The sequence below is a fragment of the Rutilus rutilus genome (genome assembly GCF_951802725.1).
Source record: "Rutilus rutilus genome assembly, chromosome: 3".
Taxonomy (NCBI): domain Eukaryota; kingdom Metazoa; phylum Chordata; class Actinopteri; order Cypriniformes; family Leuciscidae; genus Rutilus; species Rutilus rutilus.
Genome location: NC_140211.1, coordinates 12519497 through 12545140, shown reverse-complemented (window position 1 = coordinate 12545140; position 25644 = coordinate 12519497). Strand labels below are relative to the sequence as shown.

The 25644-nt window shown below is 36.3% G+C and overlaps 2 protein-coding genes across 2 annotated transcripts in view; both read left to right on the top strand.

Annotated features, from left to right (window-relative positions):
• Positions 1-8398: 8398 nt before the first annotated feature.
• Positions 8399-11110, top strand: htatip2 (HIV-1 Tat interactive protein 2). Its single transcript, XM_084405840.1, has 6 exons — positions 8399-8599; positions 9290-9473; positions 9658-9765; positions 10167-10304; positions 10413-10474; positions 10619-11110. Exons 1-6 carry the CDS (start codon positions 8415-8417, stop codon positions 10836-10838), a joined length of 897 nt encoding a protein of 298 aa, XP_084261966.1. The 5' UTR covers positions 8399-8414; the 3' UTR covers positions 10839-11110.
• Positions 11111-12338: 1228 nt separating this feature from the next.
• Positions 12339-25644, top strand: part of prmt3 (protein arginine methyltransferase 3) — a 56941-nt gene continuing 43635 nt past the window's right edge. The window contains exons 1-10 of the mRNA XM_084405292.1: positions 12339-12391; positions 12620-12731; positions 13080-13162; positions 13246-13295; positions 13391-13496; positions 14814-14970; positions 16371-16515; positions 18405-18470; positions 18992-19113; positions 24704-24803. Coding sequence (XP_084261418.1) covers positions 12340-12391; positions 12620-12731; positions 13080-13162; positions 13246-13295; positions 13391-13496; positions 14814-14970; positions 16371-16515; positions 18405-18470; positions 18992-19113; positions 24704-24803 — 993 coding nt within the window. The 5' untranslated portion in view covers position 12339. The remainder of the gene's footprint in view (positions 12392-12619; positions 12732-13079; positions 13163-13245; positions 13296-13390; positions 13497-14813; positions 14971-16370; positions 16516-18404; positions 18471-18991; positions 19114-24703; positions 24804-25644) is intronic.

Below are 25644 nucleotides of genomic sequence, written 5' to 3'. Positions count from 1 at the left end.
AGTAAATACTAAAATAATAAAAGTGTTTGCCAAATTAATTCATGTATAGGCTACTCTTTTGGACTGAATGGCCTCCTTTTTTCCCCAGCATCTTCCTCTTTTTATCTGATTCGTATCCATCCGAACAAGATTTGTTCGAAGTTTCCCATCCCATTCTTGTTGTGGCATCCCTCTATCATCCTCTCTGAAAAGAACCGGAGAACAGAAACCATAGTGAGACTTGTATCACAGTCGGTCAACTCCTAAGCAAACAGCTCGGGCCTAATGACTTGCCCATCTTCTCCACCTCTCCAATTAGGTTCAGACATGGGGGGTGAGAGAATGTAGTAGCACACAGTCATTCTAATGCCTGCTAATCTCTAACACACACACGGCACCTCGCTCTCACCAACGCGGGCTGGAGATAATCATCGAACCACCCAGGCAGCGAGAGTGTGAGTGTGGAGGAATGAAACGTTCCCAATCCCAGCAAACCTTCTGGGCTAGAGGTTCCTCATCAACCAATAAATGGAGAAGATGCAAATGCTGATTTGGTAGGAGGGGTCCTGTAGGGTTTATGGGGATTAGCGCTTGTTCAGCTCAGCTCCCTGCCGAGCAAGCACACTAATACAGGTGTTGGTAAATTGTTGTTAGCCTCCAGCTAATTTGGTTCCTTTCACTGTGGCATTGTGCTAGCAGTCTGGGCCATTTGTAGTTGTGTTTGTTCATTGGCAGGGAGATTTCTCAGTTCTGTGGTGGGTCTGATATGATCCTCGGCTTGGCTCAGAGTCCACACTCTGGGCTACTTTGGATCTTCTTAATGAGGCTTTTAAAGCCAAGGTCTTGCTGAGAGGACACTGCGAGACCTGCAAGATGCAAGATTCTGATACAATCTTCCTTAATTCCTTCTTTTAAGGTTTGTTTAGTATGAATTTTGAACGTACTTGGCTGAAGACATTGTGATAAGATCAGTACAAGGCAGTAAGAACGCTTACATTTTGTATTAAGGAAAACTAAGATGCCATTCATACTCAAATCTGATGTGGGAAAGAGTGTAGAGGTTAGCGACTTAGCACGTTTCCAGACGAGAGGTTGAGTTGCACACAAAGCTGTACCTCAGAGAACATCGGCAGTTCAAAGGAGTCATTAGGATAGTCCAGACGTGCAACAAAAGGGAGATTTGAAGTCTGCAAACAGGACTGATGGAGAAAACCTAAACCAAACATAGATATCCTCTAAGAAGCTTTCTATTATTATGGTATTTGATATAGAAAACAAAAGGCACAGTACATAGTTTTTCTCTTGGGAAAATCTGGGAATCACCCAAACCATGATGAGAATGAAACAGTGTACGGTTGATTCTACACTTCTCTGAATTTTATTCCGATTTTATTGAATTTTCATTTAATTTAATTTCATTTTATTATTATTAATTTTTTAAACCAAAAGCATCATCCATCCATCCATCCATCTATATATCAGTTTTCTGTATATTTCAACCAGATGAGAATTCGTACAGTAAGTACTGTACAAGGTGGTGGTTTCAGATTAATTCATTCAATCTTGGAGACTTTTGGAGATAACCCTCAGGAGGACATGAGAAGATCGTACAAAGATTAACAAAGATCGTACAATCAATCAAAGTTTGTAATCATATGTAGTTTGCCCAGCACAATCACTACCATTTTTGAACATCACAACCATAAACAGCAGCAGCTACAGCAGTACTGTAGAAATACATTTTTTTTAATTATTCAGTACATTTATTTTTGTAGAAATGCGTTACATGTTAACTTGAAATTCACAGTTGCTTGTCATGGAAGAGCAATAGGAAGAATAGTGTGGTGGTGTTCAGGGAAGACATAACAGAGTGTGTAAAAATGAACAAGCAACTGTACATTTTCAGTTTACATGTAACACATTTCTGCAAAAAATAAATGTACTGTATAAATAAATTATATATTTTTTATTTTTGTGTACAGACTTTTCGAAGTAAATTTGTACCTGCTGTTGAAATCTGTATCTAAAAAGCTCAGTGTGACAAACAAGAGCATTCAGACAGACATTCTTGTATTGTGTGCAGTCAGTCAAAAATATTTTTTGAAAAAAACATTTGTATATAACAAATATTTCCATGGTAAAAAAACCAAAACCATCTAAACACCTTGACCGGTGTGTCTCACACGATGACAAAAACACTTTTTATTTTGGTGCCATTGGCCGATGTACCGTCACAATAACTAGGTTTTGAAGCATGAATTAAATGTTTTGGATGAGTTACTACATTTAGCAGACATGCAGTATAGTTCTGATGTTCCAGCAAACAGTTGTGACAGTTTTGCACAAATGTGCCAAAGCGACTGAGAAAAAAGTCAGCGTTATAGTTTACTAAACAGTATTTGCTGGTGTTTCGAAGAACCTACCGAGCTTCACTTTTCCTGTAACAGAACTGAAGATCTGATGTAACATAAACAACTTTTCTCCAAAGAACCACAGCAAGCTCAAACCTAAAATACTGCTAAGTCTATAAATAACCGTGAAAGAACCTTTAAAAAAAAAAAAAAAAAAAGCTTGTTTTGCACATTAAATGGCATGCATTATTCAGCCTCCGATCCTGAATAGTGCTCACTGGGATCTCAGGTCTCTCGATTCCTATTTGATTCATTTGCACGTTATGCATATGTATGACGTTCTCTCTACATTTTTAAGTCATCATGTGTAAGTCATTTCTTCAATTAACTGTGTAAACTTTCATTTAGACAAACAGTGTTCAATACCTCCCCCATCACTGAAGAAAATAACTCGGTGGAAATTCAGTTGATGAAGCCGAACCTACAAGAAAATATGTCCAGCCATGTGCTGTAATACACTTCACCTGTCTCCTCCCATTGTAAGCTAACGTATCTGTGCTTTACACAGCAGGCCGGACAGATGTGCTAATGCATTTCCAAGTATTATGTGATCCTGCTGTGTCCATGGCAGGGGCCTGATCTACGATCCCATCTCCCTCTGTGTTGGGCTGATCTAATCTGTTTGTTCATTTAATTACGCCATTGTTTTGGATGAGCTGGCAGGAAGCCTGGTTAAAGCAGGTCTGAGACCAGCTTAGCTGATGGCATTTGGGCCACAAAGCCGGGCTGAGCCGCATTGATACTAAGCCTGGATCGGCCCGCACTGCCAGGGACTCAGGGGGGCGTTTACACGACAGCATTTTCAACTAAAAACGGGAAGCTTTTTATGCGTTTTGGCTGTCCATTTACACGACAACGGTGTTTTCGGGGCCTACAAAATGCCATTTTTTGAAAACGATACCTATATCGTCTCAGTGTAAACTACAAAAACGTGAATTTGTGGAAACGGTGATGTCATGCACATTACATGTATAGCCTATAGGCACGTAGTGACATCGCCAACTACTGGCCTGGCATGAATAATACAGCGTTTTTAGTCGTTTTCGTGGATCAGTGTGAACGTGGATCGTTTTGACAACGTTGTCGTCTGTACGTGAAACTTTTCAAAAACCTTTCAGTTTTTAGTACATGAGTACATAAACCAAGTTCTAAGTTATCTATTTAATGACTTTAATGGTAAAGTATAGTTATGTAATCGACTGCACAAAAACTGTGCTAAAAGAGCCATATATTCACTTTGATTTTTTTCAAACCTACATGAATAATAGATGATAAAAGTAAGAATAAGGATAAATGGTAAGGAAATTAGTTCATTTTACTACCATGATCAAATTCTAATTTAATAATTTCATTTCCTTCCGATTATTTTTTCGTGTGAATTATTGTTGTAGCGTGGACTAAAATATGATGCATTTAAATGGCATCAATTAAACATTGTGCAAAATGAATAATGCAAAACGTATTCTACAGTATTTAGCTGATTTTTCTGGTAACACTTTACAATAGGGTCTCATTTGTTTAGTTAACTAACATGAACTAACAATGAACAATATATTTGACCATTATTCTATATAGGAAACATTTCTCATTTTGACAAATATATATTAAGATCCCTTGCAGGTTTCAGTCTGATATGGGTCATAGGGTGACCAGGCCGGTCGTTGTTAAGATTATCTGACATGCAAATGAAAAATATAACAAGGCAAAAGAGTCAAGTCTAATGATGTCGCTCCTGTTCAGCTCTGGGATTGTGAAGCCTGTGATACCTGCACCTCTGGGACTACTGAAGAATTAGGCCCACATTATTGGACAGTCCTTTTTTGACAGTAACTGACAGTTGCATTTGACTATAAAGGCTATTGAGGTCTAATTAAGCTAATCCTCACCCGGGGATCAGCTGGGATCGGCCTGCAATCCGCAGTCCCTCTGTGCCAGGTCCCCGGTTCTGTTCCTGAAACCTCCCCGTCCCCGCGCAACCACTTGCCACTTGATTCGTCCTGGCGTCCCAAGTCGCCCGCCTCCTCTTTGGCCCCTCGCAAGCTGCAGATCCTGCTAAGGTGCTACAATGAGGAGCAGATTGTGCTGTCAGGCTCCATTAATGGCCATCATTAGCATCACACTCAAGAGTCAGTGGCTCTGCTGGCTAAGCCCTCTGTGTCAGTGCGCATGTTTCAATTGGCCAGGATATGGGACATATTGCACTACAGTGGGGCATTAGGCCTCCTGTTTCTGTGTATTCTGGATTAGACATCTAGTTTTTAGTTGGAGCACAGTATAGAAGGCTTTTTTTGTGTGAAAAGGGTACATTGGATATTATGGTATTTAATGTACAGTGCTGTCCATAAGTATGAGATAAATATTTTTGGATTTAAAATCTAATTTAGACCTGGAAATAAACAAGATTTTAGGGTTTTGAAATATTTGAAACTAATGAATGTTATGAATTAACATGAATAAGACGTATAGGTCACTACTCAGGTTTTACACAAATTTGTGATGCTATCATTAAAACAAAAGAGGGACATACTAAATACTACGAAATTTTCACTTGCTGCGCTGATATATATATAATTTATGATATATATATATATATCACCTTAGCCATTTGGAACCCAGTTTTTGATACAAATTCAAACTTTATGTTGTGATTTACATACATTCTAATTTCAATTGTAATATATTTAAAATAAGGGGAAACATTTTTTTTAACAACAAAGCATACAAAAACCTATAGACCTAATTTACCTTTTATTTTGTGTACGTGTTTTTTACCCATTGAATAATACATTTTCAAAATTTCTGTTGAGCTTTGAATAAATTGAAATTACAAAATATTTGTAAGAAAAATAATTTGACAACAACAAAGCATTAAAATAACTATCTACTTTTTCAATGTCTAAGATGGTTTATATATATATATATATATATATATATAATATTGCATTTTTTTGTAAATATTACATGTTTGGCACTCCTGAGTTTCTTTAACCTTTTTGAATGTGTCACCTGTACAGAAAGGCGTCAGTGAAAATATTTTTGAAAGTTTCAACAAAACTTGATAGCATAAGCTTAACCTTTACCGCCTGCGATCTGTGTAGTGAAAGATCTGGTTTTGCTGAGTTATAATCAGAAGTAAAATGCATGACTTCAAGACTTCAAGTCATATCAAGCTGTTTTGACATTTAAAAGTGTGGCTGTAAAAAGTGTCTTTAATGACACTGTGAATGACAACCCTCCCCTGAACCCCAGCATGGCCTCAATCGCATTTCCTACATACGTTCATCTGATCGAAGTCAGCCCACAATGACTCAACATGTGTGTATGACAGCGGCCTACACAAAGCCATCTCTCCTCCGCAGGCTGCCACAAACCCCCACCAAGACTGGACAATAGGAAGCCATTTTGATTCCACTCAGTGGTAATTAACAGACTATACTCCGCTGGCATCTCTGGGGCTCACCGCGGTCGCCCTGTTACTGTCAGGACAGCAAGATCCAAGTCTTTTGTCTTAAGCTGCGAGGGGGATGTGGATTCCTTCATGACGCATTTTGTCATTCTTCCCTCTCCGCGACGAGATTGGTTTAAGCTCAATAATAGAAAAAGAGCAGCTTTTCAGAGAGAGGCTTTAAGTTAAAAAAATCAGCAGGGAAAATTCATTCATTGCATGAGCAGATCCAGATGCACTGTGGGTTGCTTTCTGAATAACACTTCCTTACTTGTACTCTACAGTCATTTAGTTCTACAAGTGTAGTTGCTGAACAAACTCATTCTTAGAAGAAAAGGTTCTATAGAAGGTTCTGTCAGGCGCTTTAAATACAAAAATTAGTTGAAACTTGTATAACTTATAACTTAACTTATTTTGATGAGTTAAAGCAATGTAAAAACAAATGTTGTCATAACTTATTGATCATGTATTTTTTTTTTTTTTTTTTACAGTGTATAGAACCTTTTGGAACCATGGAATCATTATGGATTTAGTTTCAAATGAATTCATTTTAATTCAATTTAAATTTTATTACATTATATGAATTAAACATGCACTCTCAGAAAAGATGGTACAAAAGCTGTCACTGACGTTACCCTTTAAAAGGTTCTCATTAAGGCTGAGGTGTACCCTTTGAAAGGGTAGCGCCCCAGTGACAGCTTAGTGTACTTTATCCGTAGAAAAAAAAATGAAATAACCCAATAAACAGGAAAGTATTATAATGTTTAAGACATTTCTCCTTACAGAGAACCTTTTTGGCGTAAATGGTTCTTTAAACCTGAGCCAATAACCCTATAAAACCCCATTGAACCTTGTTTTCTTAGAGTGAAATGGCTGCATTAAAATATGGTTTATTAAACATGACAAACTCATGCAAAAAAAACATGATTCTATCTGTAGAGCTATTTTCTGTTTTTCTTAAAGATTTAAAGAAGGCATAATGAAAGCTGATATGCATAGCCTTTAAATCTCCACTACATTTGTTCAGTAACATCTGAAAGAGCAGGATTGTCAGCTGACATATGGGTCTATTCATACTAGCGGCCAACAAACGTTTGAACAAGAGGTGGAATTTAAACAGTTGCAGTCTTGTGCACAGACAATACAATCTGCTTTAAAGGATTGGCACATATGGTGTGGCCTTGTTAGCTATAAAGGAAAATGTTCTCATTCACAATTTTGATATGTTTAATGACACTGTATGATGGAGTTTTGAAATGCATGTATTGGTGTTATTCCATTTAAGGACTTGAATCACACTTCCCTAGTAATATTGCAGAATGTGCATGTTTGAATTGTACTTTCTGGTAGGAAAGCCTTTCCACAGCTTTACAGACATGAAGCACAAATAAAAGATTGAACAGAAGGATTTTTTGTTTCACCATCAAAACATAATAGTGGCAGGCAAGAGAAGCTCCAATAGAGCTCCGAGACAATGATCGTAAACTTATACTGACACCTACTGGTGAGGAGAGGGCATCACACAGAAGCGTGTCGGTTACAGATTGCATTGTAGAAATAAATTGTTTGATTCAAGGTGATAAAGTGAGTAAAATCTTTCTGATTATGTGATCTCAACATGTGTGCCAGCATTCCATGAAAAATACAACTTCTTCTTAAATCAGTGATATGACATTTCAAACTTTTTTTTTTATATTGTTATTTTACTTTTTAAATATACCCCAAATGTATTAATTAGCCTATCAATGAATGTATTAATTATTTTGTTAAAATATATTTCTTTATGAGTAAAATGTTTTTAATTAGTAAAAAATACTGTCTCAAAGTATTAAAAAGAAAATAGTTGTGAGATGATAAACATTAAAATAAAAAAAAATGTAACATTGACAGATAAAGTTGCAATAAAGAGAAATAAAATTTCAATTGTGACATATGAAATGTAAATATGAAAATAAGTGTAAATAAATTTGCCATAGTATTCCTTGACAGATATAAATAATAATAATAATAATAATAATAATAATAATGAATTTTATATAAATAAAACTAACAATAGCAATTAGGTGTCATTCACTTGTACCACTTGGACTCCTAATTATTGGGGTGTAATCAACATAATACCTACATAATATAGGCTACTGTGTCATTCTTTTCTTTACTTGAACACTTTGCATTATTTTAATGCTAACACAAATTTTTGATTTCAATAAAAAGCCTAAATTCAATCTGTTCATCATATAAAGCGATCGTGTCTCTTCAGAAAATTTAGACTAAACCGCTCAATTCATATGGATTCGTTTTTCAATCTCTTCATGGACTTTTTGAAGCATCAAAGTGGTGGTTGCGTGGCTGTCAATGGAGGCACAGAAAGCTCTCAGATTTCATCAAAAAGATCTTCATTTGTGTTCCGAAAATGAACGAAAGTCTTACGAGTTTGGAACGACATAAGGGTGAGTAATTAATGACAGATTAAATTTTTTTAGGTGAACTATCCCTTTAAGTAATTGTCTTGCTCGTGCATTTACGTTTCAAAACAGTTGCAACGCTCTCTGCATGCTGTGTATGTACGCGTTCTGCGCATGCGCCGTGTGAAACGGGAATGCAACAAGGAAGAAGCTTCAGTGTGTCCTCTGTTTATCGAGCCTGGCATGAATATACTTCAGTTTAACTGGAGTAAAGCCTTAAGCTTCTTCACTCTTTTTGTTGTGGCCCTCGCGGCTGTTTTTCAGTATCTGGAGAATTCAGAGACTGTCGAGATCCCAAGGTAAAGTATTCATTACGGACTAAGTTACTACTATCACTTCTAAACTAGATTACTATACATGTTACTATGCAATACTGGTTGTTTTGGTGCAGAATTGCTGTTTTGTCCTGCTTGTACTGATTGCATTTCCAATATTTTTCTGCAGTGCGTGATCTTTCCTGATTCTCGCTCATATAGTAGCCGATTGAACCACACCTTATAATAAGAATGCCATTTCTTTCTTCATTATTGTGTCATTAACATAGTCAAAACAGAGATAGTAATAATAATAAAGAGCATGTGCAAAAAAACCAACAAAAAAAGAACAAAATTGCAATAAAATAATGAAAATTAACGATAATAATGAACAGTAATAGAAAATATAAATAAATTGCATGCATGAAATAAGCTTTCAAGTGGCTGGCTTCTGAGTTCTCAGGTAATAGGCTATATTCAGCACAGTTGCTATTAATATTTCTCAGCTTTATTATTCAGGTAACTTATTGCTGAAACTGCTGTACAAATATCACTAGCAAAACAAAAAACGAGTTGCTGATCGAATTTCGCTTTGAGGAACAACTTGATTGTCTCACGAAGCAGTTATTATAACTAATAGCAACTCTGTTCATTCTAGTTCACACCTGCAAATTTTGCAGTGTCATTGTGATGTTGCGAGATTCAAACGGTTATGCAATAATTTCTTCATTACAGAATGGATCTGAAAGCAATGGAAGAGAATTACCGGCAGAAGAACAGAACGTGCTTCATTCTCGGCTCTTCTGGCGAGACCGGAAAGGCGCTCTTGAAAGAAGTAGTGGAGCGCAACATCTTCTCCAAGATCACTCTCATTGGACGAAGGCAGTTAACCTTTGAGGATAAAGCCTATGAACATTTGGTAACGTGCCAAGTTTGGGAATGTTCTGTTTATGTACAGTAGTCCAAAAAGAATACCATTGTATTGCGTAACAAAAGACCTGGGACAAGAGTTTGTGTTTGCAGATGACATTTGGTGTCATTTTGTAAACGTTATCATGGATTCAGATCTTACCATTCATTAGCCTTCTTCCTCTTCTCTTCAGGTGCAAAAGGTGGTTGATTTTGAGAAGTTGGAGGAGTACGCTGAGGCTTTTCAGGGACATGATGTGGGATACTGCTGTCTAGGAACAACCAAAGCCAAAGCAGGAGCTGTATGTTTCAGATGTCATCTTTATGGACTGTATTAATGCATGAAGGACTTTTCTCCAGAACCGTAGTTGATAATGCATGAAATTAGGGTCTGTTTCAGCTGTTTGCAAACTTTTGTATAATAACAAAGATCATTATTGGGAATAAAACCTGAAAATTGGCAGCGTAAGTAAAGATGAAAAACACAACTTTCTGTTTCTCTATCTATAGAGTTCTCAAAAACTTCTGAACCACATAAATGATCTAAGTTGATTGGACAAAAGAAAAAATGTTGTTGGTGATAAATCATGAAAATATTTTTTTTGTGTGCTAAGTCACATCATTTCATGTTCCTTTCCTGTGGTAAATTTGGCTAATTTCATGATAAATAACGTTACTTATTCCATTTTTAATTGGGTTACAGGAAGGTTTTTTTCGTGTGGATCATGACTACGTCCTCAAGTCCGCAGAACTTGCCAAAGCAGGAGGTTGTTCCCATTTTCACCTAGAATCCTCCAAAGGTGCCGATAAAACCAGCAGCTTTCTCTACCTGAAAACTAAGGTATTATTATAACACCCAATCCAATTTGCTTTTTTAATGGCTAAAGAAGCACAATAATGTACTTCAATCCAAGTACTGAACAATGCAGTAACACTGGTGTGTTTACAGGGACAGGTTGAAGCAGAAATTGGAGACCTCGGCTTTGAGCGTTTCTCCATCTACCGACCAGCGTGAGTCCTTCTACTTTTCTGAATTAAAATCTGTTGTGATTTCTGAGGTCATACATAATTGTGTTTGTTGTGCATATCTGCTTGTTCAGATATTTTTAAATCATCATTTTGTTCTGTTGCTCATATTTGCTTGTTTATTTCTAGGGTGCTCCTAGTGGACAGACAGGAGAGCAGGCCGGCTGAGTGGATGGCCCGGACATTTCTCGGTGCGTTCTCCTCCGTTTTCCCTACCGCAATGTCCATCCCCATCACATCAGTCGCTAGAGCTATGCTTGTCAACACGCTCCAAGATGGAGAGCAGAAAGTGGAAATTCTTGAAAACAAGGCCATATACAATCTTGGTAACATTGGAGACAAAAAATAACACTTTCCTTTCCACATTTTTAAATTAAGTGCAATTCTGGCATGATTTGTGAGCAAGATGAGCCAAAATATTATTTTAATGCAGTTTACTTGGATTCTATTATCATATTGAGTGTTTTAACAACATATTTAAAAATGTTGAGTACTACTTTGTTCTAAATAAGGGTTATATGTGCTTTTCTATGATTCGCTTTGGATTCTGGTGCTTTTTTTGTTGTTACTTTATTGTATATGGATCTTGAAAAAATAAATTATATTCATACTTGATCACAACTATTGTGTATATATTAATATTATTTTGTGTGTTGTGTCTGAAAAGTGGATTAAAACATTCAACTTTAGTTGGTCATGATCAGTTTTGGGTGTAACGCATTACTAATTAATTACTGTAGTTTAATTACTTTTCCATTGAAAAGTAAGGTAAGGGATTACTCTTAGTAGCTAAATTAGTTACTTCTGATGTACTTTATAGACAATAGAACAATTCTACATAATATTGGATTTAGCATCAACATTTAATGTTGTCTACTGTTAACATGTATGTTTTTAATCAAACCTTCTCCCTTTAAATATGTTAAAATACAAGAATAATTTATGAAATTTTATAATATTTATTTGAGAGAATTAAAAGAGCCGTTTCATGTCTATCCTTGTGTTGTTCAGCTGGTCCAGGTTGATATGGGAAGTAATAAGTAATACACTTATTTTCTAGAGAGAGGAATTAGTAAAGTAATCTGATTACACTGTTGAAAATATAATTAGTAGTTCGTAATTAATGACTTTTTAGAGTAACTTGCCCAACACTAGTCATGATGAAACATAATTTGCCCTAATAGTCACAACTTCACAAGCATTTATTAGCTTTAGATTGACATTAAACGTACGACACAGCATTATAGCCTACATACTGTATGAGCTGTTCAGCTACAGTTTAGCTGCATTCAGAACATCTGTTTTTGAACGTGGCAACTTCAGATGCTATTTATGAACCCATGATCCCATTTTAATACATTTTTATTATTATTTTTCACTTTGCGATTCTGAGATTATTTTAAACCACACTAAAAGAGTTCACGTGTGCTTGACACTTGATGTTTTTCCTTCTTGTCTAACTTATCAATTAAAAATGTACGCACAGAATGTGAAGTAATAAACAAAAGTTAGTGCACAAGCCTTAAATACAAATATTATATTGTTATATTTTTTATAAGCCTTACCATATTAATTATAATACCATGTGAAGTCAACTGAGTCCAAAGTTTTGACTGGTAAGCAGTGAGTGTTATTTTAAACACACTGAAAGACATGTCTGGTTCAGTCGTTGTGTTGAGTTGAAGAGGAACCTACATAAATGACTTCTTGATGTTTTATTATTAAGTTCCAGAAAGAGACGCTGAGGTATTTGAGTCTTATTTTACTACATGTGCTGCATGTCATTATTGAGAAAACAGCGACCTCACATGGTGGTAAAAGGGAAGTACATCTGAATAAGAATGACCCGGATGGGAAAAACTCGAATTCAAGAGAGAGACTACAACATGGAAGCGTACACAGGTACACGTGAATGTTTAAAATGTGATGTATTTATTTGCTTTAACTTATGATGCGATTTAAACTGCCTTATTGTAACGAATCTGAAGAGTGTATTTTTAATCCTAGAGGGTTTTTTTCCCTAAATGGTGTAATTCCGCTACCAATAATTATGTCAAAGGTTCTGACCGGTTGTTTAGAAGATGTATGGATGTGTGATTTAAGACTATGTAATTGTTTCGTGCCACGTAGGTGATGATGTGTGTGATGATGTACCCGAGCTGTCTGACAGTGATGAAGAACAGTGGCAGTCAATGGAGGAGGGATCTGAACTTATAACAGTCCTGTGTGTGCTGTGTGACAGGTGACATTCAATACAAACTGTATTAATTCATGTTTATATTATTCTGTATTATCATCATGATTCTTCCTTCCTAATTTAGCTATTAAATATTCTATTTTATGTAATCTTTTAGTTATGGGTTACGATAATAATAACACTGATTTGAACGCTATGAATATGTATTTATTTAGATTTGCAAAACTGTATGTCTCTTCATGTTTAGTTCAGTCAGAATTTGTATTTTTGGGTGAACTGATCCTTTAACAGCTGTAATGATCTTTTTGTACATCAGGTCATATACAACTTATTTACTACTGGTAGGATGAGGGGTTTATGTGTACTCATGCATCTGTGTCTCACTTTAAACAGGACTCTCACCTCTGTGTCTGAGACATTACAACACTGTAAGGCAGACCATGGTCTGGATATTCCAGAACTTGTTCAAAAACACAGTAAGTTTTCCAAACCAAGGACTGCTCAGTGTTCTGAGTGATGTCTGATGTATCTTATATATAATGTTTTAATTCCTCTTTAGGGCTTGATGATTATAGCTACATTAAGATGATAAACTACATTAGGACTTCAGTAAGTATCCATTTCATTCATATGGTTCAAGTGGATATTGGTGACAAGATGACTTGAAGCCTGACTAAGTTTGTGTTGTGTGTTTTTTAATGTAGAAATGTTCTGCAGAGAGTTTGTTACTGGCTTCAAATGGCCCAGTGCCTTGGAACAGTGATGAATATATGAAGCCAGTATTACCAGATGACCCATTACTGCAGATAGGTATGAGGATTATTATTTTTGTCTAATTTGACAAATTCCCATCCATATATGTTTACGCACACACACACACACACACACACACACACTGTCCAAAAGTTTAGGGTCAGTAAGATTTTTTTATGCTTTTGCGAGAAATCTCTTATGTTCACCAAGGCTGCATTTACTTGATCAAAAATATAATAAAAACAGTAATATTGTAAAATATTATTGGCATTAAAATAATGTTTTCAATTTGAATATATTTTTAAAATGTAATGTATTCCTGTGATGGCAAAGTTGAATTTTCAGCATCATTACTCGTCTTCAGAGTCACATGATCTTTCAGAAATCATTCTAATATGCTGATTTGATGCTCAAGAAACATTTCTTATTTTGATCAACAATTGTGCTACTTAATATTTTTGTGGAACTCGTGATACTTTTTTATTTCCAGGTTTATAAGGATATAAGGATTTATTTGAAACAGAAATCTTTTAGTAAGTAAGGCTTTTTTTATGTAACATCTTTTAAAAACAGTGTATATAATATAATGTTACAGTATAAGATAATAAAACAACTATAAAATAAATTAAGGAAAGGCCCTAGTGAACAAATGTGTTTTAAGATACTTAAATACTGAAGAGTCGATTACTAGTAGGTTGTATCATGCAAGCTGTATTCTGAATTTTAAAACTGAGGTCACTGTCAAACATGATTCCTAATATCTTGACCTGATTACTGGCTTTTAGAGATAGAGAGACCAGATATGGAGCAATAGATGTTCTCCGTGCACCTATTATCCTATCTTTGTTTAGCTGTAGATAGTTCTGAGACATCCACAATGCAGTCCAGCAGGGTGGAAATTGAATTGTGGGAATCTCTATCTGGTGCAAATGAAAAATAAAGCTGCGTGTTAGCATACTGGTGAGAGGAAATAATGTACTGATCAATTACACCAACTAAAGGAAGCATGTATAGGTTAAAAAATAGAGGACCCAAAATTGAGCCTTGAGGAACACCACAAGATATAACGTAACGCCTGGACGTGTAGGTACCCAGTGCAACATAGTATTTCCTGCTACTTAAGTAGGATCTGAACCAGTCTAAGACAGGACCTGATTACTTAGGAGGACCTGATTACCCAGTTTGAGTAGAGTCTCATAATCAATAGTGTTAAAAGCATCACTCAAATGTTAAAGAACAGGGATTGCCAAGTTACCCGAGTCCCAAATAACTTGCAGATTGTTTGAAACCTTAATGGTTCACATGGTGTAAGTAAGTGGTAAACTTTCTTGCATGTTTTAAACGCATTTGTTCTACTGGCTTACATTTTGTCAGATGTTGAAGAGTTGAGTGAGGCAGCAGCTGTGACGTTGAGCCCTTCGGCTGGTGATCGGGTCCCTGCTCTGCTTCAGAGAGCCAGCCAGGCTGAAGACAGAGCTCAGAGAGCGGAGGAAGCCTTGGCCCGGGCAATGGAGGATCTGCACAAACTCAAGTCAGTATAACATCAACTTCACTGAGGTTTAAAAATGTAAAGAAAATTGAATTTGAAAAAAGGAAGGAGCGATAGTTCACCCAAAAATGAAAATTCTGCCAACAGTACAACAAAACACAAAAGGAACATTAAGTATTAAAAAAAAAAAAGTATATATATATATGTCAGCATTTTTTTTGTTAATAAAGTTACAGTCAATGGGGTCCAGTGTTGTTTAGACCAATTAAAAAAAAAATTAACATGAAAGAAAGGTTTTAGGTTTGGAATGACATGAAGGTGGGTAAATGAAGGCAGAATTTTTATTTTTGTGCAAACTACTCACCCTATTCTTAATGTAAGAGTGGGCGCAGCCATTGTGACTCGATTGTGTCGAGGCTTCCGGTCTCACCCGCTTCCGTTTTTTTCTAGCTTTGCAAAAACTGTCCGTTATGCGGCTTTATATTGCAAGCTGGTATTTGTTATCGTATTTTTTTTTATTATCGTAATCATAAACACTGGTTTGTGGTGCAAATTATTTTACCATTTACTGCATTTTGTTATTCTTCCAGTTATTTACTATAGCAGCTAATGAATCGGACGTGTCCACACAATCACAGAAAATAGCTTACTTCTGCATTGCTAAAGGTGAATCCCTTTAAATACAACTTAAGCTTTGTGGACAGTATATGTCACATACAGTCAACCCACATAACCAATATGAACTTGATTTCAGTTTTTAAGTTGTAATACACTTGTCCCGCAAATTGAATTAAAAGAAAATTACTGCGCACATTTTTTCTTTAGTTTTTTGCATACTTAACTATCAGTTGATGTTACAGTATGTATCAAATTCTGTCAATAAAGCTGAAGTTGTATCTAAGACTAAACCTTACTTGCATCAAGTAAAAAGTCTTACAAAGATGCTTGGAAATCAGAAAAGAATATAATCCAGTTTTGTACTTATCATAACCTAAGATCAGTGGCATTTAACAGTAAATATATTGTAACACATTTTTTTTTTTTTTATCTCTTTAGTTTATACCTTCTTTCATGTTGGGACCAGATAATAATTTTTAACCTGAGCTGAACGAGCAGTTGAGATAATGGCAGAGTCTGCAAACATTTGTTAAGAAAGAAAGTGAAGTTATCTTAAGAGCTGTGCAACTCCAACATATGTGTAATGTACAAGTGGGTCCAGCAGGGTGCAGCATAGAGTTTCAAAGGCACTCACTGAAGTGGATAGAGGTGCAAAAAAAGAGGCGGGGCAATAGAAGTTAGAGATGGGGTAAAATTCCACTGCAGTGGTTAAGATTTTGAGTGAGCACTCACATGCACATGCACGTGTGCTGGTGGACTGACCAGGCCTTCCTCTGTCTTAATATATATATGTGTGTGTGTGTTTGTTGTTTGCATTGCCCCAGATTGTTGGCACAAGGTCTAGTGCTGAACACAGGCACAAGTCGTGGCCCTTCATGCTCGGGGGCCATTGCCGAGTTGAGAGAAGATGAAGACGAGGCCTATTTTAGCTCTTATGGGCATTACAGCATCCACGAGGAGATGCTGAAGGTAGGTCTGTCCCCATCTAACATATATCTGCGCCCTTATTTGCTACCGGTGTGGGTAGAAGGTCATAGGCAAGTCATACTTTGTGCAAACTCCTTGCAAACAGATGCAATAGTTCGCCCTATGCAGCAGATTTTTGTTATTCGCCTTGATTTATTTTTCCACAGTGCCATTTTTGAGATTTATGATAAAGATTTCATTGTTTGAGTGCTCTAACTGCAGTAAGGGTGAGGAGCGTTTGGATCATCAACTCTCATACTGCAGTACGTCCTGGAGAGGGCCAGCGATTGGTGCCTCCTCCAACTTGCATTTAGTGGCGATTTGCGTCAGAGTTGAAACTCTGCAGAGGAGAGACGAGCTGTATGGTGCAACGCAAGCGCTGACGCCTTTTACTGTCCACCGTAAAATGATGCCATTTACCGTCATGAGTCAGATGGCGCAATCTTTAACCCTTTTGACTAACGCACGACTTTCTGTGCAAGGAAAGTTAAGTGAACTTTTTCCATTATAGGTTTTTTGTGTGCATTAGAAAGGAGAACTTAAATAGGTTTAATGGCTGAAAAGTACAAAAGTTAATTGAATTTCTATCGTACGGTAAATTGAAAGCATTTTAAATGGATCAGATAAGGGTAAGAATCAGATCCCACTGTATAAATATAAATTCTGAAAATAAAAAACATGATCCTTCAGAAATCATTCCAGTATGTTAATTTGATGCTCATTTATTATCAATTATTATTGATACTAAATGATTAATAATGGTTTTTGCAGCTTAATATTTTTTGTGGAAACTGTGATGCGTTTTTTTAGGATTCTTTGATGAATAGAAAGTTCATAGAAATAGAAAGAACAGCGTTTATTTGAAATATAAATCTTTTGTGACGTTATAAATATCTTTAATGTCACGTTTGATCAATTTAATGTGTCCTTGTTGAATAAAAGTGTTAATTTCTTCTTCTTTTTAAAAAAAGAAATCATACTTACCCCAAACTTATGAACGGTAGTGTATCATTTCCACAAGAATATCAAAAATAGATGATGAAGAATGATTTCTGAAGGATCATGTGATGAAATGTGAGTAATGATGCTGAAAATTCAGCATTTAAAAACATATTTTACATTTTAAAATAGTAAAGAATTACTATTTGACTATTTTTGATCAAATAAATGCATCCTTGGTGAGCATAAGAGACTTCTTATCATAATTATTCCAAAATTTTGACCAGTGGTGTAAATGAAAAAATGTCCAGAATAAATCGTACAAATTCGAAACAAATTTTGAAACATCCATTAACATTCTTTAGGGGTTTTTTTTTTTTTTGACAAGTAAGGGCAGAATGTTTAATCATGCAAAATAGGCCCTCATTTTTTTTTCTCCCCGGCCCCGATATGAATATAACTGCTCTGGATTGTAAATAGCTTCCGGCATCATGTATGTTCTGGGTGGTACTTAGTCTGACTGGCAGGTTAATTAGCCATTTCTGCCTGAAATTCTGCTGGCAAAGCAAGAAGTGTCAGGGTCAGTTTCATTTCATTTCATTTTTCATCTCTACTCCCTACAACAGCGACCTCCTCCCCGCCAAAAAATAAATAAATAAATTCATTACCAGTCACACATCCTCTGATTTGCTTTCTAATTCAATCTTGACTGTTAAAAATGAGATTTTTAATTCGTGCTGCTTAACAATTGTTAATTTGATTTCTAGCGTGCTCTTTGACTGTCAGCTTTAACTGTGGGTATGACGTTAAAATTAAATTTTTGCTCTGAATGATTGGATCGTGTTCACCGATTTCTCTCTTGTTGGGATGGGTGCGCTCTGTCTTCTTAATGGAAAGTATAATGGTGACACTGTGTCATTACTTAGGACTTTGGTTGTCTCGTTTTCCGACAGGACAAGGTGCGCACTGAGAGCTATCGAGACTTCATGTACCGCAATATGGACGTCTTCAAGGACAAGGTGAGTATGGGACTCTTGAAGCCCAGCCGCTGTGACATTTTTAAGCGTTGTAGAAAAAGCTACGACGGAGTAACGATTGCAATGACAGGGCTGATTTAAAAACCCCTTGCATTATTCCAAGCAGCAGTATTTTTTTTTTTAAGGAGGGTTCTTATGTGTCAACTGCAGTGGGCTGATAACAGGATAATGGTGGTTCAACACACACACACACAATATACACCACAGCTCATATACAAACCATTAATTCTGCGCTGACATTAGCTAGATCAGCTTTAGCCGAGCGCAGTTGAACATGGATCCCGAGGTGACGCGCTGATCTGGAAAGAAAGGGGTTGGGGGTAGACGACGAGGCGCTTATCTCGCCCATCCTGCTCCAGCCAGTGGACTCTGGCAAATAAGGGTTAGACCCTGTCAGCATGATAAATGCCTCGAGTGCCATTATTACACATCTGCGCGCTCAAGATGGCACAGACAAGCTGGCATAGCGTGGAAAGGTTACGTCATGCTCCTTTAACCCGCAGGTGGTGCTTGATGTGGGATGTGGTACGGGAATCCTCTCCATGTTTGCCGCCAAAGCGGGAGCCAGGAAGGTCATTGCTGTCGACCAATCAGATATCATTTACCAAGCCATGGACATTGTCAGGTGAGTCAACATCGGACTGAAGTAATGAACCGTTTCTTGGGTGTATGAGAAAGGCCGTCTTGGGTTAAGTGTTCTTGTTTTATTAAAAACAAGGTATAATATTGCTCCTTTGGAAAAATACAGTAACACCATCTTTGGTGTTTCCTGAACATCTGTGTCAATGTTAAGTCCTTTCATGGCTTCTAGTGTTTTCCCCAAGGATTATTTCCCAACTTCGTTCACTTTTTGACCTGTTCTTCTTTCCATCCTATGCAGTTCTCCAAAAACTATCCAGCTTCCCCTCTTTGCTGACACGTATGTTTCGCCATTATTAAATGGGCTCAATGATAAGAATGTTTTTTTTTTCTTGCCCCACCACAGTTTTCTTTACTACATTTTCTTTCAAATTATTGATTTGTATTAATTTATTTAAAAATAAATTAATAAAAAAAAAATGAAAAAAAAAAAAATAGAAAAAGAAATTATATATAGCTCTAATGTGAAACTGGAAAACTGTGGCATAATGTAATTATAAATTTTTTCCCCTGCTGGTCCAGTAATTGCCAGTGTGTGTGTGTGTGTGTATGTAAGGGATAATGTAGAGCGAGGCGGTTGTTATAGCGAATACAACCCCGACAGGCTGATCAGCCTGAATGGGTTGTATTCGCTATAACAACCGCCTCACTCTACATTATCCCGCTTATTACATGGCTACCCACCAAATAGATCAATGATTTGACACAAAATATTGATTTAAAAAGGAGTTTACTGATTTAAAAACGATTGTATTGCTTCCGCTAAAGAACATAGTCCGTTCCGTCTCTACGGTTAGAATCCTGCGTCCATAGCAACGCTCTGTTTTTCATGGCAACGGTGTGTTATACTTCGCAGCGGTCTGTTATCAAGAAATAACAGACCACATTCTACATTGGAATTCAACCAAGCCATGTAATAAATATATATATAAACTTAAAAGAACAACTTAAAAAAATGTAATATATTTTAATGAATTTTGAACAATAACCGTTCTTGTCTTAGGACAACTCTGATGAACTTTTTTGATCCACTTCAAATGTTGACTACTGTATATAAATATATACATTTAAAACATAACCTTCAAAACATTTTTAAGTTGTTCTTTTACATTATTTTTATTTATATATATATAGGTATATGTATATATGTTTTTTTTTTTTGCCCCACCACAATTTATGTATGTGCTTGAAATATAGTTTTCTTTACTACATTTTCTTTCAAATTATTAAAATTAAAATTAATAAATTTTATTTTTTTATTTTTTTTATATAAAGTGGTGGGAAATAATATAATATGGCTGGTCCCCCAACAGATATTCTATTGACTGTAGGTAACTTGGCAACTACAAGTCAACTTGTTCTCCTAACCCTGACACCTAACCATAACCGTCTACTGACAGTCTACTACAGCACAGCCTACTAATGCTCTAATGAGAGTTAGTTGACATGTAATTGAAAAGTTACTTATAGTTAGTAGAATGTCTAAAGTGGACTATTGAAATAAAGTGTAACCAATTATACAGCTTTTACAGCTCAGATTTAGGCTAACGCAGTGAATTCAAAAACCCACTTTTTCTGAAAAACTATGGCATACTGTGGAATTACTGATTAGTCTTCAATTGACTACAAGTCAATTTTACACTTTTGATCTGTGTTAGCCAGCTAGATAACATTATATTGGTGACAGATCAGCAGAATTTGCAACAACAATGTGGAATACATCATAGAAAACCAAACAAAAGTCATAAAATGGTTGTGCAAGACCAATTAATCTAAAATGTTTGGTGACGACGCAGCAGTAGTTCTATCTACTGGCCAGAGAAACACTTGGCCTGGCTTTATCACCCTGCAATTTCGTCCCCAAACTAGTCCTCTTTTTATTGGTCTCAGTGGTTGACTTCAGTGTATTTGCAGGCTGCAGTCACGTTCCTAAAGGCCTGTCATTTACCTCTACCCAGCCGACTTCCAGTCTCCCCCATTTCCACCCCGGCTCGGTGTCTCACGCACGCTAAACATACAAATGGACTCCAACCTGCACTTTCTGCTTCCTTTTACGACCTATCCGCCCCTTAAAATTACCTCATGTATCACCTCCGAGGGCACTTCCATTTCATCCTAGAGCAGGAATATACTTTTATTTGTTGGAGTTGAAATGTTCACCACAGGTGGTGTCTCTGGGAGATTTTTTTTGATTATGGTTATTGTTATTATGTAAGTCTGAGGAGTCGAAGCAGGCAGGAGGATGAAAGGAAAATGAAGTTTAATTTTACAGTTCGCTGGGCCGCTGTTGGGCCAAGGCCTCCTACATGCTGCCTATGTGTGTGTGTGGGTTTTACAGAGGTGATGTTTCTGGCGGCCATGATGCTTTATACAGTTTATAGAGATAAGAATAAAGAATCTCGATTTATTTTTTTATTGAATGCTAAATATATACAAGAAAGCAGTATTAAAGGAATTAAACACTTTGACAGAAATGCATGTACAATGGAGTTTTTTCCATATACGTCCATTGTAAGAATTATTTACTTTTACTTTTTGAATAATTAAAGCAAGGTTCCTCAAATCCAGCCCTGGAGGGCCACTGTCCTGCGGAGTTTAGCTCAAACCATGATCGACATCACCTACCTGCAATTTTCCAGTAACTCTGAAGACCTTGACTAGTTTGTTCAGGTGTGTTTGATTAGGGATGAAACTAAACTCTGCAGGAACACTGCTTTAAAGTGACAAAAAATTAGGGAATATGCAGTTTGTCATGAAAGAGCCAAGAATATTAGCAACATCTCAATACAGAGTTTTGAGAGTAAGCCAGAGTTCTACAGAAGAGTAATTGCAGAAAGTGTCTACTTTTGTATGGAAGCACATTTTAGTTTTATTATGGTTTTATTCATTTTTATATTTTTTTGTTCAATTTTTAGTAATTTCATTATGTGCTATTGTCATTTTATTGGTGTTTTATTGTTTTATTTAAGCTTAATTTCACTTAACAGAAATGTTTTTAATATTTAAAGGTTTAGTTTTAGGGGGCATTTACGTGACACCGCTTTCAACTAAACATGGGAAACTTCATTCACACCATTGATTTAAAACAATAGCATTTTGGGGGCCTGAAAACGCTAACTTTTTTATTTTTTTAACTTGTCTTTTTTTTTTTTTATGAGAAAACGTAAACTTTTGAAAACACCGTTATCGTCTCCTTGTAAACTACAAAAACGTGAATTTGTGAAAACAGTGACATCATGCGTATGCTGTGTCTGAAACCTCTCACTCGTTCACTCATTCACTAATCCCTACATAGTGAATGGCAGTTGAGTGCACTACATCAGCGAAGAGTGAATGAAAATGAGTGCGCGAATTCGGACGCTGACATAATTATCACGCGCCAGAGATCTCGGACAATTTCGTCATAAACATTACCTACCCATCTTTAATATTTCCTTTTTTGGCTGTATGAATTGTATGTAACAACTGTATGTATGTATTTTTCACGTTTACTGCGTTATTTGATAAAAAAAAAAAAAGATAATAAAAACACTTGCTTGTCATATTTATTTTTACATTTATATGTGAAAATAAAAGAGAACAAAACACTACACAACACATTTGTTTATTCAAATATAGATATAACGGTATATATATAAATAAATAACCAGGCGTCTGGACTTATAAATGATTGTTTTCTATCTCGCGTGCGCCGTTGCCATGGTGACATTGTTGTTTATTTTTCATTCGCGCTCTATCGCCTTATCGTGTTGGATTGTGGGAAATAGTGTCTCAGCAAGTGTACATTGGATGTACACTCAAATTCAGAGAGGATTGTGAACGAATGAAGGGAATGATGTCGTTCTCTCAGAATTCGGACACCACTACAAAATGGCCGACACCCTAAATAGTGCACTATATAGTGGATAGGGAGCGATTTCAGACACAGCTCTAGTATTATGTGTTCAGTCTATAAGACCTTATGCACTAGAGAAACAAGGGCGCCGCCATCTTTGAAAAATTGTCTTTTAACTTCCGTTTTGCGGTCGCTCTGTATATTTATATGGCATTTCTGTCCAGGAGTAATTCGATTTTGAAGTGGATTTACTTAATGTAAAGTTAACGAAAGTTATCATGAGGACTGTAATGTTTAAAGCAGATGACTTAACAAATGTAAATCGACCGGGAAGATTTTAAAACGAGCCGTTCATTAATAAAAAATACAGACCGGAAGTCAAAAGACAATGAGCGCAGCGCTGAAAAGGGGCGGAGCTACATAAGGTCTATAGGTGCATAGTTTTTCTTTACAAGGCAACATCGCCAACTACTGGCCTGGCGTGAATCGCATGGAAAAAGGAAAAACTTTTCCATAGTAGAGTCAACAACCCTGCTTTGTGCACTTTAAATAAATATTTTTTAGCTGTTGTAAATAAAACAAAGATTATTGGAGTACGTTTTACACGAAAATACTATTTCAGTTTTTCTACCAAAAGACTTTAATTCGATCGCTTGCTGTTTCTTTGTAATTATTTGTGACATTTCCTAGAAATTTTTGTAAAATTTGTGCAAAAATGATTACAAAGATTCAATGAAGAACTATTTTTTCACAAAACCTTTTGTGTTGCACTTGTATTATGTGAAATGTTGCCCTGGCTTTTGTTCCATAAGTGTTTTTTACTAATGTTTTAGAAGCATTTAATGCACAAATCCATATAATCCCCACATGATCTCTACAATTTAGATACTTATTCCCTAGATTACACCACTTAACACCAGTCATGGTGGCGATTTGGTGGATAATCCAGTCTGTCATCATCACATTACATCTTTAGTCCCAGTGGATCAATATTCCCTAAACCAAGTACCATCCCGTAAAGGGAAGTGTTAAAGTGCCCCAAATCCCCCCTCCTCTTCCCCCCCCACCTATAGCTGACATTGTCCTCTAAATTAACCCAGTAATGAGATTAGCGTTTCCTTGCTCGAGTCAGTCCGATGAACGAGGGGCGGATAGAGGGAGCGCTACAATGGGATTCTGGAAGAGTGTGATAGCGCGAAGGTGCAGAGATAAGGATCGGTTGGGCAGAAATGCGCTCTGCAGTCTTGAGTAATGACTCTGTCCCTAGTAACATTAGCTGTCATGATAATGGAGTATTTAGAGAGATTGATGCCCAGGGTTTACCGGTCAAAAAGGGAGCGATCATTTAAAAAGGGGGGGAGGGGTGGCATTCATGCACGTTTACACGCATATACACAAACACTCAGGTGAACAGTAGTTCGCTGACCCTTAGTGCAAAAGGTCATGTGAGGAGGTGCTGTCAAATTGGGACTGTTAGTGTTGTTGTGCCGGTGAGTCCGCCGTGATGTGTGTAATTTGGATCAATTAGAAGCCGTCTTTAAGGAGACTGACTCCTGGCCAAATTAGTGTAATTAACATCCATTGTCTCAGACGAGGTCTTCAAACCTAGTTACGTACGTTTTATAATTAAAGCTTAATTTTGGATTAAGTTAAATTAAATCAATTAGAAATCAAAACCCAAATACCAGAATCTACTATTGCTGCTGTTTAGAAATGTATTTCCATTTTTGCTGTTTTCTAGGTCAAATAATCTCGAAGACACCATCACATTGATCAAGGGCAGAATAGAGGAAATTGACCTTCCTGTGGAAAAAGTGGACATAATCATTTCAGAGTGGATGGTGAGTGGATGTTTTTGTGCTTTTTAATATATAAATAGTACTATGCTTTCTAGAGAGAGGACAAATTCATGAAACATGGAATTTTTTTTTTTTTTTGCACTGCTCATTAAAGCAAAATGGCTGTCTTTGCCTATAAAGCTCTGCATTTGCAGCAGTTATAGTTGGTTTTGACCCAGAATTAGACGTAAAGGAAGTGGATGTGTCAGCGTCTTTTTTTCTGCCAAGTCATTTCCCTTTTCAAAACCTGCTCAGGTGTTGGAAAATGAAAAAACTGAGATGATGTATTGTTGATTGATGCATAATATATTGCAGGCATGATTCATAATGAGAGAACTTCCATGCTCATTTTAGAAGGCAAACGTCACTCCTCATTTATTTAGATATGACTGACGATGAATTTGAGAAGAGAAGTTTAAGAGACAGATGGTAATGAGGTGTTTTATTAATCTCTGCTATTATAGAAGGACAAGTAGAATTTTGTTGAATGCGTTTGTAATGTGTTGTATTTTTATTAATATTTCTACACTTATCTGAGCACTTTTGAAAATAAGCTCTTCTAAAAAGTACTATCAATGTGACTAATATACTATATATATATATATATATATATATATATATATATATATATATAAAGAGTCCAAGTCTTCTGGGGTAATTAAATGCAACAAATCATGCAAAAATTGTGATTATTCTTGGTGATGAATTATTTTTTTTTTTGTAAAGTATCTTTTATCATATTCTTATTACTGGTGTTTGAAAAATGTGGATGTTTCGTGCATGTGCTTGACACCCTCTAAAGTCATGTTAAAATGACTGCATGGTGTCTTGTGGATAAATGAGT